The sequence below is a fragment of the Glycine soja genome, chromosome 12 (genome assembly GCF_004193775.1).
Source record: "Glycine soja cultivar W05 chromosome 12, ASM419377v2, whole genome shotgun sequence".
NCBI lineage: Eukaryota > Viridiplantae > Streptophyta > Magnoliopsida > Fabales > Fabaceae > Glycine > Glycine soja.
This window is the reverse complement of record NC_041013.1, coordinates 15710290-15726231: the sequence shown is the minus strand read 5'-3', so window position 1 is coordinate 15726231 and position 15942 is coordinate 15710290. Positions and strand designations below refer to the sequence as shown.

General features: G+C 31.2%; 1 protein-coding gene across 1 annotated transcript; it reads right to left on the bottom strand.

Annotated features, from left to right (window-relative positions):
• Positions 1–3534: 3534 nt before the first annotated feature.
• LOC114378184 (TBC1 domain family member 15-like) lies at positions 3535–15674 on the bottom strand. Its single transcript, XM_028336731.1, has 11 exons — positions 15380–15674; positions 14607–14702; positions 14093–14196; positions 13553–13800; positions 12172–12294; positions 9286–9374; positions 8958–9063; positions 8556–8653; positions 7760–8014; positions 7132–7215; positions 3535–3818 (listed from the first exon to the last, which is right to left on the bottom strand). Exons 1-11 carry the CDS (start codon positions 15467–15469, stop codon positions 3804–3806), a joined length of 1308 nt encoding a protein of 435 aa, XP_028192532.1. The 5' UTR covers positions 15470–15674; the 3' UTR covers positions 3535–3803.
• Between the last annotated feature and the right edge of the window lie 268 nt (positions 15675–15942).

Genomic DNA, 15942 nt, shown 5'->3' with positions numbered 1-15942 from the left:
GAGGTAAGTGTCTTCTCCAAGAGGTTATCTATGAAGGAAAGTCATTTTGCAATAAAGACAAACATTAAAGAAACTTTCTTTCTTAGACAAACTCCATATCTTCTCCTTTGTAAAAGAACACTTGTTAGCACTACCGTACCTCTTGAGCTTGAGGTTATTCCTCATGTAAAGTAGTTGTTGGATGAGGGTTTGGGTCGTAAGAGCTTAAATCCTTGTGCTTTGTTGGTGCCCAAAATAGGTATTATGAGGCACCAAATCCCTATGATAGGTGGTATGATGAATGTGTTGAGTGGTGTAACCCTCTTTTGTAAAATCACCCATGCATCCAACACCTTCATGATTCACATACATAGGGACTCATTAGGTAGGTTTGTTCTTATTTTTGGTTTCAATACAAACTTAGATGCTTATATGGAACACCTTAGGTTTGTCATACTTTTTGGTAGGAGTAATCAACATGAAAATATAGAAAAATGTATGTTTTATTGCATTACTTTCCTTAATTTTTTAAATAGTGATCAAGGGGTTCCCATGGACCCTAAGATAATAAAGATCATTCCTAAGTGGCCCACTCCACCAAGTATAAGGGAAATTTGAGGCTTTCATGACTTAACAAACTTTTACAAAAGGTTTGTCCCATATTTATCTATACTTGTAGCACCACTCATTGAGTTGGTGATGAACCATGTTCCCTCATAGGAATATGCCCAAGAAAGGGGTTTTCAGACCTTACCCTACTCTAACATACCCAACACCACTAATATATATGTTTTTATTCTTTTTATTGATGTTAAGGGAAGAAGCCTAGAGTTTTAAGAACCTCTAGATTTGAGGTCAAATCCTTTTTAAGGGGGAGGGGATGATGCAATCCTACCCCCAAGGGCATCAGATAGAAGTCTCCAAGAAGATTGAGCTAGACATGCAGGAGAAGGCCCTAGGGTTCTCATGAGCCTTAGGGTAGATTTTGAACCCATGGGCTAAGTATGAGCCCACCTTTCTTTGTAAATATTAGAATATGTTTTCCTTATTTTGGGCCTTCTATCTTGTCCATTTTAGGTTTGTAGGGTACCCTACAAATTAATGGTACAAGTTAAGGGTACCTTAGTAGTATAGGTTTTTAGCCTTGTATTTCAGGGTATTTTGAGTAGTCTTTGTAGTAAGGACTTTTTTTGTATTTTCATGTATTTTGACACGGGGGTGAGCTTAGCTATTGGAGGGTGTGAGTAGCCCTCCCTTCCTCTAGCTTCTCAAGGAAGTTTTCTTCCTTGCTTCCCAAGGAAGCTACCTTCCTCGCTTCTTAAGGAAGCTTTCCATTGTATTTTCATATATTTTGGCATGGGGCAGAGCATAGCTATTGGAGGGGTGTGAGTAGCCCCCCTCTAACTTCTCAAGGAAGCTTTCTTCCTCTAGCTTCCCAACGAAGATACCTTCCTTGCTTCTCAAGGAAGCTTTCCATGTGCTAGGCTATAAATAGAAACATGTGTAACATTTGTCATAACTTTAATGAATGGGAAACTTGTGAGACTCACTTAAAAGTTCAACTTCTCTCCCTAATCTCCTTGAATTCCCACACCCTTCCTCTCTCTCTTATTCTCTTCCTCCATTGAAACTTCCTCTCTAAGCTTCTTATCTAAGATACTCTCTTGGTGGTGAAGTTTCTCCTTCCATGACTTATTCTTTAGTGGGTGGCGCCTCCTCTCTCCTATGCTCATTTATCTTTCGTTGCAACTTCATGGCTGAAAATCATCATTGAAGGACCTTATTGAAGCTCAAAGATCCAGCCTCCATAGAAACTTCTCAAGCAAGCTTCCATCACATCCTTCCTAGGATATGTCTAGTTGAAAAAAAGTAAAGAACATTTGAGTTTAAACACTTTCTTCACATAAAAAGATTTTCCACTATTATGTACACCTGCTCTAAGTAAAAGTTGATTTGACAAATGCTTACAACAGAAGAGGTGTTGCTCAAGTTGATTTGACTTGCATTTAATGCTTGAATGAACACCTTCTCCATGCAAAGCAACAAACACAATTTGAAGGTCGTTGTGAGACAACAGTTACTTGCTACTAAAGTCTATGTATACCAGAAGAGTTGAATTGTTGAAGCTTCAAATTTTGAACTGAATATTATCTCCTACATTCAAGTTCTTTGTATTCGAATATTGCATAAGTTGTAAAGCTCTCAAAACACTTTTGAAAATCTTGAGAGAAAAATAGATAGTGCTTAACTTGCATATTCATCTTTTGTAATATGATAATCTTGTCTATGTGCACCCAACCTTAAACAAATCCGTTGATTTGTTTTAGAGATAGAAGTGGTAGAATACAATACTTAGGTTGAAAAGCTTAGGGATAAGCTTTGTGTAAGAGCCAGAAGTGGCAGTGAGCAATACTTATAACCTAATTGAAAGTTAGTGAAACTTAGTGGGTTGCCTAAAATTGGATGTAAGCTCATTGGTAGAGACAAACTAGTATAAAACTCTTTGTTTTATTTATTTCTTCCATTCATTTGTTGACTAACATTGAGTTGTCATTATCACTTTTATAACTAAGTTTTGTTTTTGTTGTAAAATTCTTCGTTTATTCTCATTTGCATTAAAATTTGTTCTTAAACTTGCGAAAATGTTGCAAAAAATTTTAAGATCGCAACTCAACTTCCCTTTATGTGATTTTTCCATTATAGTGTTGTTGTTTAAAGTCAACACACATAAGTCTAATGAGTATTCTAGTTTGGGCTATATACCTAGTGTGGGAAAGATTAGTGGAGGAAAGTTGACCCTTTTAGATAGGTAGATAGGAAAATTTTGCATTTTAGACAAGATTACCACAAATCATGTATCGTGATAAGCCACTACTCACATATATTTGTCTTTGTAAGACCGTTATATCATTCTACAGACTAGTGTTGGATATCCCTTAAATGGTTTTTGGCACGTGCCTCTTTTGCCCAAGATGAGTATTATTAATGTTTACTATGATCAAGAAATAATCTTCATTAGAAGTCTGCATGGAGCAATGTTGTATTCCATCAATTGTTGCATTATAACACAACATGCATGATTCTTGTGGTTGTTGATGTGTAATGGTGTAATTGCTATTAATCTTGGGATTGAGAAATATATGTATTCTTTGATAACATGCTTATAATTTATGCAATTTTTTACATTGCTTATGTATGAGTGTAAAGTATGTTACTTTTGTTTACATTAGCTAATCATTGCTTGTTTGTTCTTGTCTGATTGTGAGGATTATGATATTCCTAATCTCATAACATTTAGGTATGAGAGTTTACTGATCATTCACTTTGTACTTGATCGCACTATCATGGTAACTCATCTAATGGATGTTCATGTGCAATTTTCAAATATGTAAAGGACAATGTGACATATTTCCTTTAGTATTCCTTGTAGAATAGGAAATACTTGTGACTATTGTAGTTTATTGAAAGGAGTTGTGAGTTAATTTGTTAAAGGGTTTAGTTTTTTTTACCATATTTTATTTTGTAATATTGTTTGATTCAATTGAACATTTAGTAGAAGTAAAAAAAATCATTTTACTAAACAGTATAATACAATATTGATGGCAAGAACATGCTTTTTGTTTCCCCCATTTTTATCATATAAAATACATCACAAAGTATGAACAAATGGTTGTACATAATGATATTGTGTACAACCATAGTTACTTTTCTATTAAACATAATCTAGATTTATTTAGAAGATCTAATATTGTCTTCCAAATAAAGGGCACATCAACACCACCGTTGGTTAGTGGAAAAACAAATATGGCGGGTTATATTTGGTGCTAAGGATTCTTAGCCTGCAACAATCACAAATTTCTTGCATATAAGTGTATAGTTAAACAAAATTATGTTAGAATAAGAAGGAAATGGAACCAAACAAGAAATAATATCATAATATTTAAACATCAACATAAGCATTGCCTAATAATAAAGATGGTATTAAAATATTTTCACTTCAAAAAATATCACATATTGATGGTAACTATTTTCCAACTATTAGTATTATTTTTAATGGTAACTATTTTCCAACTAAAAATAAAGGTCATACTATAGTCATTGTTGAGGTACACTAATATTTTGATGTTCTAATAATATATGGTTTTCCTAACATAATTGTATGATGATTGTATCATTTTACTAGCATAGACCCACAAACTTAATTTTGGGTAGACAAAGACATACAAAGATGATATGGTTATCAATATATTTTTTTGGATAAAATATGTTTTTGGTCCCTTTTAAATTTTCTATCCATTTTTAGTCCCTCTAATTTTAAAATGTCTATTTTTCATCTTAAGTGTTATCTAAATCATTTTGACCCATTCATACAGCGCTATCTAAAACACTTTACTAACTAAATGTGGAGGCAATAAAGAAAAGGACTACAAGTGGTGCATTTCAAATTCGGAAAGACGAGAGGTAGACATTTGAAAATTAGAGGGACAAAAAATAGACAAAAACTTTAGAGGGACTAAAAATGAACTTCTCAAATTTTAGAGGGATCAAAAATGTATTTTACACTATTTTTTTTATTGTTGATATATGATATTATTTTAGTTCTTATTCACATAACTATAATTAAAAAAAGGTTGATGCATAATATGTTGTTTGTCTATAGAAATAATTATGTTATTCAAACACAATTGTTTTCTTTTATATGCAATTAATCAAATACTTAGGATTTAAGAATGGTACAAATAATAATTTAAGAAAGGAATAATAATGGGACAACATGATAATCACTTTAATTACATACAAATTGAACTTCAAATTATATATTTATGTAGATGCCTTGAGGAAACTTCTTAGGTAATAGAACTTTGTTATAATAAGAAATGAGAATAATATATTGACCTTTAGATCTTATTTTATAGGTTAAAATTAAGGCTTAAATATGTCTTTGATCCCTAATATATACCCGACTTTTGTATTTGATTCTTGATAAATTTTTCCTTCGAATCGGATTCCTAATATTTAAAAAGTTTTGTTTTAGATCTCTATCATCAGTTAAATGATGATGTGTTAATTAAATATTTGATAATGCAATTTGTGGCGGCTCAAAAACTGCCAATATTTGCACACAAAATCAAATTTAAATTTTTGGGCGATTAAAAACCGCCAGAATCAATTAAAGGGGTTATGGTTCAGGAAACATGGCCATGTACATGGGAAGGCTCAAGAAAAAAAAAAGGAACAATGCACCAAAAAACCAAAAGCCATGATGTGTGACATGTGGCCATGTATGATTAATGGATGGGAAAAAATTTGAATCAACAACCCATGATCTCAATGGCCCATCATCTACCTCACCACCCTTTTTCACAATGCTGGAATCGAAGCCATTATTACTCTCTTCAACAACACCCATAAATGAAAATGCATCATAACAAGTCTCACCGTCGGGTCAAAGAGAGACTTTAATACTAAATTCACAATCATCGTATTCATTAAATACACCGCACTTCCTGGTTAAAAAGTGGCACTTCCCAGCGACAACAATATCTAAACATGCGGCGATGACAGTAGAGCTTCTCTCGTTGAGCCATGAGCTCAATGCTTTGGTGTGGGCACCTTCACCTCCGTGAGCTCGGGCAGGTCAAAACACATGTCGAAGAATGAGACCTCTGATGCACACTTTAGATGCGAGGCCACGATGTAGAAGGCATCTTAGAGGGCAATATAGGTAGGTCAAGTGAGTCTGGTCACGGAGGTGCCAGAGTGAATGATGATGCCGTTGTTCCACATTGTGTTGAGGCGAAATATCAAGGTAGAAAGGTTTCACATTGGCGTGCCGCTGATGCTGATCTCGAGGAGCTCAAGGTAGTAGAAGGTGTCGAGCTTAGGGTTTTTGATGAGAGGAGTAAAGCGCACGGTTCGAGAAATAGCGAAATATCCGAAGACAATAGAGGAGGGTTTGGCCAAAGCAAAATGATTGACGAGGCAGTAAGAGAATTTTTAGTTGAACCAGCAACTAGTTTAGACTAGAAATGATAACTTCCCACAACCTAAGTCTAAAAGCCCAACAATGCCGATAAAGAGTCAGTCATTGTCGTGGCCATAGTCAAGCACAATGCACGTGACTCTAGTTCTTCGAAACATGAACGGTGGAAATCTGGTGGTGGCAAACCTTGTTCTTGTTGTTGTAGCCGGGGGAGTCCAATTGACAGTAGAGAGGGGCCCTAGAGGGGATTCCGACGTAGGTTCAAGATTTGGTGGAGGTGAAGTGGGAGTGCTTTTTCTTGGTCGGGTTCTAAGAAGGGTTTGGATTCGGGCCATGAGAACGTGGGTGGGTGGAGGAGGGAGTGAAGGGGCAAGTTTTAGGTTTGGAGTTGGAATGCAACGGAGAGAGAGAAAGGGTGAAAGACAGGGATGAGAAGATAAGGCAATTTGTTGTCTTTTTCTTCCCTTCCATTGTTGTTGCGATGAGAATGAAAGTGGAGAAAGCGAATAAATAAGCAAAAAGGGGGTGGAAACTCGAAAGGCAATGGGTGGTGTCGCGACATAACTAGTACGAGTTTCAAAGAAAAATGGAATTTCACCGTACTGACAATTTTTAACAAATATTGGCGGTTTTTAAGCTACCACAAATTATGTTATCAGATATTTAACTGACACATCATTGCTTAAATGACGGTAAGGGTCTAAAACGAAACTTTCAAAATATCAGGATTCGATTTGAAGAAAAAATTTATCAGGGATCAAACATAAAAGTTAGATATATATTAGGGATCAAAAATATATTTAAGCCTAAAATAAAAATATAAAAATGTTTGACTTTTATAAGTGATTATGTGACCACTAACTAACTTTTATCATTCACATATAATTGCATAGTCAATATTTATTAAATGGTTTAATCCTTTAGGTATAATAGAATAGTAAAATTGACATATTTATTGCATATTGAATGTTCGAATACACACATAATGAGAATGATTATTTTTTAAGATTGTGAGAATAATAATTGTAGACCTAATATGCTATAAATATTTCAATTTTAGTATTTATTATATGCAAAAGGATAAATTATTATGATCAATTTATTTTTGCATATATGAAAAAAATGAGGATGAAAAATTAGAGAAAGAGTTAGAGAAATGACTACAATACCTTTTTCAAATATTTCTTGTGAAGTTTTAATGCAGCCACACAAGCTTTTTTAGCATCAAGATTTCCATTTACATCATTCAATATCTGAAGAGAATTAATTTCAGTGGTCAAAGAGGAAAAATATTAGATACAAAAATGAAAGCTAAATTTGTTAAGGATTATTATAACTATTTAAAAAAAATTATATTAAAATAATTGTACTATCCTTAGTAATATGTAAACTCTCATTCCAAGATAATAATTTCCCTTTCTATTTCCTTATTTTATATCAATATAATTGTTCATTGTGTTAATTGTTTTTTGGTCCCAAAACTTTTTGCAAAGTTCACGCTTAGTCCTTATACAATTATTTGGGCATTTTTGGTTTACAGTTTTAGTCCATGTTGTCAAGTAATAGTTCTAATTGGTCATGTGTTAGCTATGCATAATTTTTAATGGTAAATTTTGTTTTTAATCCCTCATAATATTGAAAAATTAAGGGACAAAAAATTGCTAGAATTTTTGTTTAGGGAATAAAAGTATTTTTTTTCTTTTGCAAAAAGTGTAGGGACCAAAAATCTAAGTAACTCTTTTGATTCTCTAATTCAATGTCAACTTAAGTCTAAAAAGTCACATGAATAAACCAAACCTTGACAACATCATCCAAGCCTTTTGCTTGCTGGAGTAACATTGTGCTTTTGTCTTTTAGTACACTAGCAACAAGGAAAACAGATATGGGAAGGGGGGGATCTTCACCATTCTTTGCTCCATTTTTCATATTTTCTCTTTCATACTTTCCATAGTGGCGCAATGACTTTAATCTTCCTTTAGATTCCTCAGATTTGTCATCATCATCCTCGTACATCCAAAACAAATCGGGATCATATTCTAGAGCCCACATCATCTATTCAATAGTTAAGTGATTAGTTATCATAATGACCTCAAATTATTTTTATTCGATTAAATATGGATCCTTAAAACATGTAAAGGAATGATCAAATACATCCAAAAAATATTAAGAGGTCAACCCAAAGAAACAGAAAAACATTGTTCATATAGAAGGATTTATCTCTTATGTTCATATAGGAAGATTGTTATATATCGGTACACTCAGACAACACAACCATCCTAATAAACATAGTGATGATATTATACAACATAAAACTAATTTCATTTGTAAGTTAACTATTACCTAATATAAGTGATCATCATAACTAAAAATTTGTAACATGTGAAGTGATACTTCGCTTAAAATATTGGCTACCACAACCAATTTTAATGAAAAACAATGTGAATATGAAAAGAATAACATGAGTTATATCATACTAAAATATAGAAATTATATTCTCATCGAAGACATAAGTGTTTTTAGTTGTAAGTAACTCAATATCTTAGTGATTAAGAAATGTGTTTGAATAAATCAATAGAAAAGAAATAAAGCAAACCTCCCAAAGGTACAACGAATCGCAAAAAGAGAATTCTCGTCGAAATAGAACCATTATCATCCGAAAAGCAAATAGATAGTCACCTCCACCAATATGTTCTGTGCTCCAACAATAAAAAAATCATTTGTTATTTTTTTATTTCTCATACATCCATTGAAATTGATGGTAACAAAATATCAACAAATTCAATACTATTGGAATGAAAATTTAACAATGATCATAGCAAAATATGCATTGTTAAAAAGATAAATCATTGTCTAAAAAATGTATAACCAAATGCCAAGGTCTTGTAATATTTTATCTTTCATCATTTTATTAAAACAAACACGTGAAAACTACATGCTTGACAATAAAATTGTATGCATTGCTTGACCATAAATAAAAATAGACACAATAAAATACCTATATGTTGATGAAGTTTTGGATCAATTACTTGAGTGATAGTAGCCAAAGTACTTAATTGAGCCTCAACACCAACAGAGTTATCAGTGCATCTAAAATTTCCTCGCTTCAAATATTAAACAAAAAGGATAATAAGAAACAATGATAAATTTGAATACAATAAAAATTGTATAATAGTATTTAATTGGTCACATGGAATGCTTAAATTGTACTTTCATATATGAAGTTCAATTTTAAAATTTGGGTTAATTCCATTTATTTTGTTAAAGGTAATAAAAGGGGGAAAACATATTAACTAAGATTTGTAATAGCTGGGATAAGAGTTTACCAATCGACGCATCAAACGCTCAAAGCACCAAAATGCATCAGCCTCATCATTAAGAAGTATTATCATAGGAGAGCATAGGTCACTCATTCCTATGAATGTTATAATCAAGTAAAAATCACATTAGTTCCAAATAATGGTTACATTTAGGACTTTGGTTTGAGAAAATATTCAATTTTGTTTTTATTTTTTCATTAATAATCATAAAAAATTACTTTAATTTCATTTTGTTTCTTATCTTCAATTACTTGTATTAGAAAACATAATATTATCTTTAATATTTCTTATACAAATACTATTTTTTAGGCTTAAATGTATTTTTGGTTCTCCTAAGTATTGAAGTTATGTGATTTTGATATAATGAATAAAGGTGTGAAACATTGACCTACAAAATAGAGCTTTCCAAACTAGATTTTGTAGAATCAAAAGTAGGACTACCCAAAGGAGAGTTGACCAGAAGCATGAATGACAATCATGCTTTCTAGATCAAAGTGTAGATCTAAAAAATTATGTAAGATCAAAAGTATGATACCAAAGATAACTTTAGTAAAGGGGTAGATACTAGAAGCTACACATGATAGGAGGATCATCAGAAGATGCATTGCAAAACAAAAGAATAAAGACATAAGACTCTACACTGTTCAAAATAACAAGTTCTTCAGAAGACATAAAGAAATTTAGAGGCACATAACTTGTAGACATCAAGTCCTGACCAAAGCAAAGCAACCAGAAGAATGAATATTGAAGTTCAAGCACTATGGTCATTAGAATTAGCTCACGCCCTATAATACAGTCTTCAGAAGACATCCCATGAGAAGCTCAAGAAAGACTAGACAACAATGCGCGATTACAATTCAAATTTGAATCATGCAAGTTGTCAATAGTGGAGAAGAGTAGATAAGATGCAATTCGAGGAGATGCTACAAAAGACTATGAGGAAAAGAAAAAGGCAAGTTCCAATTGTGTGCTTGGACAACTCACAGTTTATGAATGGTTGAATTTTGCCTCCAACAATCATAAACAACTAGCTCCAATGCTTATTTAAGGAGATTGATTTAGATCTCACTGAAAGGAAAAATGGGTAGTAGAGCTTATTTAAGAGTCAAGTTGCTTAAGAGAATACCCTAATCTAAAATCTTCCATAGTCAAAGCACTCAAGGTTTGAGCCAAACCTTTCAATTCAAAAGCATTTTTGGAAACACCTTTACTTATAGAGCCATAATGTACAAGACATCCTAAAATGGGTAGTTTGTTGAACCCCTTAGGATAGAGGGAAGAACTCAGAAGAACAATTAAGGGATTGTCGCTTGTTAATTTTGGGTGCAGGTGTTGTGTGAGTCAGGTAGTAATTGCTATTTGCTTCTTTGGGTGTAAAGCCAAAAGTGACATTCTAAAAGAATACTAGGGTAGAGCTTGTAGAGACTTAGAGAATATTGAGTTGAATATGTTAAGGTTTAGAATACAGGGTTGAGGTGTAGCCTGTAGAGGCTAGTAAGAATTTCAAATGGAACCTTTATAGGTTTAAAATATTGGGTGTAGGAGCCGATAGAGGTTTTAAAAGAAAGAAAACCACATGTTCAGTGTTTTGGTCTTAGTGGAGAAAGCCTACATGTGTTGATATTGGACATAGTCCAGGTTAGGGTGAACCAATATGGTATATCCTTCTATTACTTCCTAACTATCTATAACTATTGCATTCATATTTTAATTTTTCAAAAACCTTGTTTTAATAAAATATAACTCTTACATTTCTTTAAAAAAAATTACCAAAAGGTTTTAGCTTCCAAAAGCTACACTAGATTTTACCGAGTCAAACCCAGGTTCTATTATTTTCAAATAATAGTTTTTTAAAAGTAGCATTTAGTGCTAACAACTAGGAGATTCTTTAGTTTATCCTTCTTACCTAGTACTTAAAGAAGGAAAACATTGTTCCTAACAAAACTTCTGATTTTCAAGCAATAGCTTGAGAAGGAAAAAATTAGAAGCGGATTTTTATTTGTGCAGAAAAAGCCAAGTCAATTTGTTTGTCACTATTCAACACCCCTTGTAGTGGCCAAATCAACTTCAATATTTTGTCTAAACAAACTCCTAAAAGTGTAAACTATGAGGTGAAGGTTAATGACTAATTTTTCTCTAGGCTTAAATATGTTTTTGATTCCTAATAAATACTCGATTTTTGTGTTTGCTCCCTAATAAATTTTTGTTTTGTGTTGAATCCCTAGTAAAATAACACTTTTATTTTTTTATCATTGATATTTTGTTTTAGTTCTTGATAAAGTAGAAAATTTTGTGCTAGCTTCCTGATAAATTGACAAATTTTGTTTTAGTATATATTGGTAACAAATGGGAAATGTTTATCATGGAGCAAACAAAAAATTTGCTAATTTATTAGGGACTAAAAAAAGTGTCAATGACCAAAAATAAAATTGTTGTTTTATTAGAGACTCGTCATAAAACAAAAATTTATTAGGAAGTAAATTCTAAATCGGATATTTATTAGGGATCAAAAACATATTTAAGTTTTTTCTCTACTATGTTGAATAAAAAATAATTTAAATGATTAAATGAAAAAAGCAATCATTAACTTAACATAAAGTGACTAAATAATTATTAGAAATATATATACTTTTACGTCATTTCAAAACATCGCACTCAAACAAAATATGGTATTACTACCATACATTATCTAATAGTAAAATGATGTTTTATGAATATTATCTTTCTTTTAGAGGTTGTGAGAGTTGAGGTCATATAGAATCATCCCTTGTGTTAAGATAAATAAAGATTTATACAAAAATTAATAAGAGATTCTATATGTATTGATCAATGTCCAAATGAGGTAATGCAAAAGTGTTTAAGATTCAAAAGTTCACTTGTTTAAAGACTCACCTTGACCATAGCCAACATCTGAATCTATTCGAGCATAAACACTGAGAATATCCCAAAGTTTTGATAAGTTCTCTTTCTTTTCATAAAAAATCAATGTTCTATCAGTGCGTATCACATCAAGACCTGAAACAGTTTGTGCAAGAATTAAGATTATTTACCTTGTGAATCACACAATAATATGATTTATCTTTCTACTTGAGAAAAGTTTTAAAACAATGTCAACTCATTCTTTTCCATTAATTAAATTAAGTTTAAGTACAACTTAGTCAAACCAAACTAGCCTAAAATCAATTTGAATGTCTACAAATTGTATTTCACTAATAACTAGGATGGTTATTATCGATATAGAGAAAATTCAATTGAGAAGATCCTTTGACCCAAAACAAAGATAAATAAAAGTCTATCTATATTTTTAGTCATTCAGATAATCCAATGATTCCTTATTAGATAACAACAACCATCTCATCAAGGAAAAGTCATTTTTTCTTTATAATGTCTTTGTCATTTGATCTCGTAGAACTTCATTAGATAGAAATAAATTTGATAAATATTGATAGCTATCAAATAAATAAGTAAAACAGAAAAATCCATTAGAGATGAACACTTAATTAAAAATTACATAAAGAAATTATACACCAACGACAATGTATTTTAAATAAATGCAACTATAGGTTGCCTAATTATCCCATTGAGCATTTAATATCATAATTAAAAAAACAAAGTAAAAGCAATAAAATATAGTCCATATAATATAGGAAGGTTGAAAATAACACTTAAGGGTACCTGAAAGTTTGTGTGGACATTTTTGTGCTTAGATACAAAATTAAACTAGGGGTAAAGAGTATTCAAAATTCTAAAAGAATATTGAGGTAAACAAGTTAATGAAGCACCTATTCAATAAAATGTTATTAAATAAGAGCTTATTAATAAATTCAAACGTGAAACTCTTGTAAATAAAAGAAAAGATTAAATATGTTTGAAATTCATGATAAATGACAATTTTTTATTTTGGGTCTTCAATAAATTTTTTGGTTACATTATTTTCTTGATATATCAAAACTTTTGTTGAATCTTTATCGTCAACTAAGTGATGATATGACACTACATTGTTACTTACTACTTGACAGGTACCCAAAACAAAAGTTTTGTTACATCTAAGGTCCAATACAATGAAAAACTTATAGAAATTTCATTAGTCACTTTTATAACCTCAAATAAATAATTTCAAATGCCCCTTGTTATATAAAATTATTTGAAAAAGAATTACAAGAAAAGTTGTTTCATAAATAAAGCTCGTAGCTGATATGGCTAAAGATTAATAAACATTATTTAGTGTGAGAAATATATTATAGTGCATTGAGAACCAAAAATATTCACAAACCTATTTGATGGAGCGTTAACATCCATTGAATTACTCCTTTGTCTGTCACCTTTTTTAAGTTATTTGTATCATTAGTGGTAACCTCCGTGGGTATAACCAATCCATTATTTGGATTATTTTCTAACAAAACCAAGGGATCTTGAACCTGTCTACCATCTTCAGTAATTACAGGTGCTGTGATAAATCTACCACTTCCTATGAGAGGAAACAACTTACGACATTCTTCCTTCCAATTAGCATATTGCTCCCTGACATTATAGTCATAAAAGATACAATTTTCATCTATAAAATTTAGAATTAAATCATAATAGTGTTAAATTATAAAATAATTGTATTGTCCCTGTATAATGGGGGTGGGGTGGGAGTTATTCTGTTTTTTTTAAGATATATTAAGCTTGTATTTACATATATTATTATAACCATATTTCATTTTTATTTTAAAGGGAAAACATGTGCATTGTATATTATAGTGATAGTTTAAGTACTTTATGTGATATAAAATACTGAAAGTAAATAGATAATGAAATTAAGAATGCTTACCTACGACGTTGTCTTATCTCATCTCTTTCTTGAAATGTACTCTTGGGATCATAGCAACCAAGTAGAAATTCCCAAACTTCTCCTCTAATTGATGGATGGATTCCCTGATTTGAAAAATCTAATAACGTGAGACAAATTATTCTCTAGATTTCCTATTGCATATACTAAATTGTCTATAACAAGCTACTTATTAAACCTCTAACTAAATTCCTTGATAGAAGAGTCTCTTAATTAAAAGGATCTATATGCATTAAAATGTATGGTATGATAACCGTAATAAAATCTCATGTTCTAAAGAAAACAAAAAAAAAAGACACCAAAATATTAGTTATTGAATTTTACCTTCCAAGCATTAGTTTGTCTCGTCTTTTATTACAAAATAAATATTGCAGCAAGTTTTACTCACATGATAAAGTTTTCTATTGCACTTGATTACCATGTGAGAGTGAACAAATAAAAAATCATATACTTCAAAATAATAAAGTAATATTTTAACTGTAATAAAAGAAATTACCCCACGATGGATTCGACTCAGAGTCTTGCCTATATCTAAATACCCTTCTGGAGAAAATGCAGCATGCCATTTTCTTGCACTTAATGTTTTGCCAGCCTGGATCATATATCAAAAAGTTTAACTTCGTCAAAGCATTTGACGTAAATGTGAGAACTCTAAAAAAATTAAAATGAATCCAAAAGTTCTTAATTAAGTGCATATAATTGTTATAATATAATGAAAATCATCTAATTAGTATGTGATTTAGATATTGTCATGATTTATCATCCATAATCATCAAAAGTAATTTTATCAATACTCATTTCATTCTCTTACAAGTGATAAAATTATCTAATAGTAATTTTATCACTTGTTTCCAAATACACACATTAAGCCAAAGCCAACCCAAAAATATCCTAAAAGCAACAATTATTAAAACCTTTATTTTACTTTTAGAAAAACATCATCATCACAACTATTATTCGTCATTCTGCTATAAGGCCAATCTATTTTGTATATATTTATATAGAAGTTTCCAATTTCAATAATTAGAAACCATAAATATCCCATATGAAAAAAAGACATCATACAATCAATTAACTTTTCAAACTAAAAATCACCGATCAAAAGATTTTACTATAGCAATAAACAATAGACCAAAACGAAATAACTCAAAATTCTTAAATGATGAACACATTCATAAAACTGCATTTACACTATTATTTATAGCATACTTTTCCTTTAATAATGCACATACATATATATTGTATGTATGTATGAAAGACAAAACATACCTTGATCCTAAATCGAGACTTGGGAACATCGGTGCACTCAGGACGAGTTTCATAAAAAGAATCAGCGGGAGCCCCAGGATCTCTCCACATCCCAAAAATCCAAAAGTATTCTTAGGAAAAATATATATATATATATGTATATATATATATATACAAATTTAAAGACAATGATTCTTATATGAATATCTTTGTCTACACCCAAGTGTTGGACCCCTTTGAAATGATCAAGCAAACCCAGTAAATAAAAATTTGGTGAAGAATTCAAAGGGGATCCAACCAAGGTTCAATAGGTAGGACCAGGCTCTAAAGCCAAAATGAAAAATGTTTTTAAAAAAATATATATTTTTTACCTTTTCTATTTTTTTAATATTTGTGGGGTTAACAATTGAGATTGTGTTTGAGGAAGGGAAGTCATAATAATCTGTCAAGAATGATTCACAACCTCACAAACTCTAACACTAGTCGTTTAATGCGTAAAATGACACAAACTAACTTGTTTCTATTTTTTTTCTCTCTCCATGCCACTTGCTTTAATTTTTCATTTTCATTTTATTTTTTGTTTG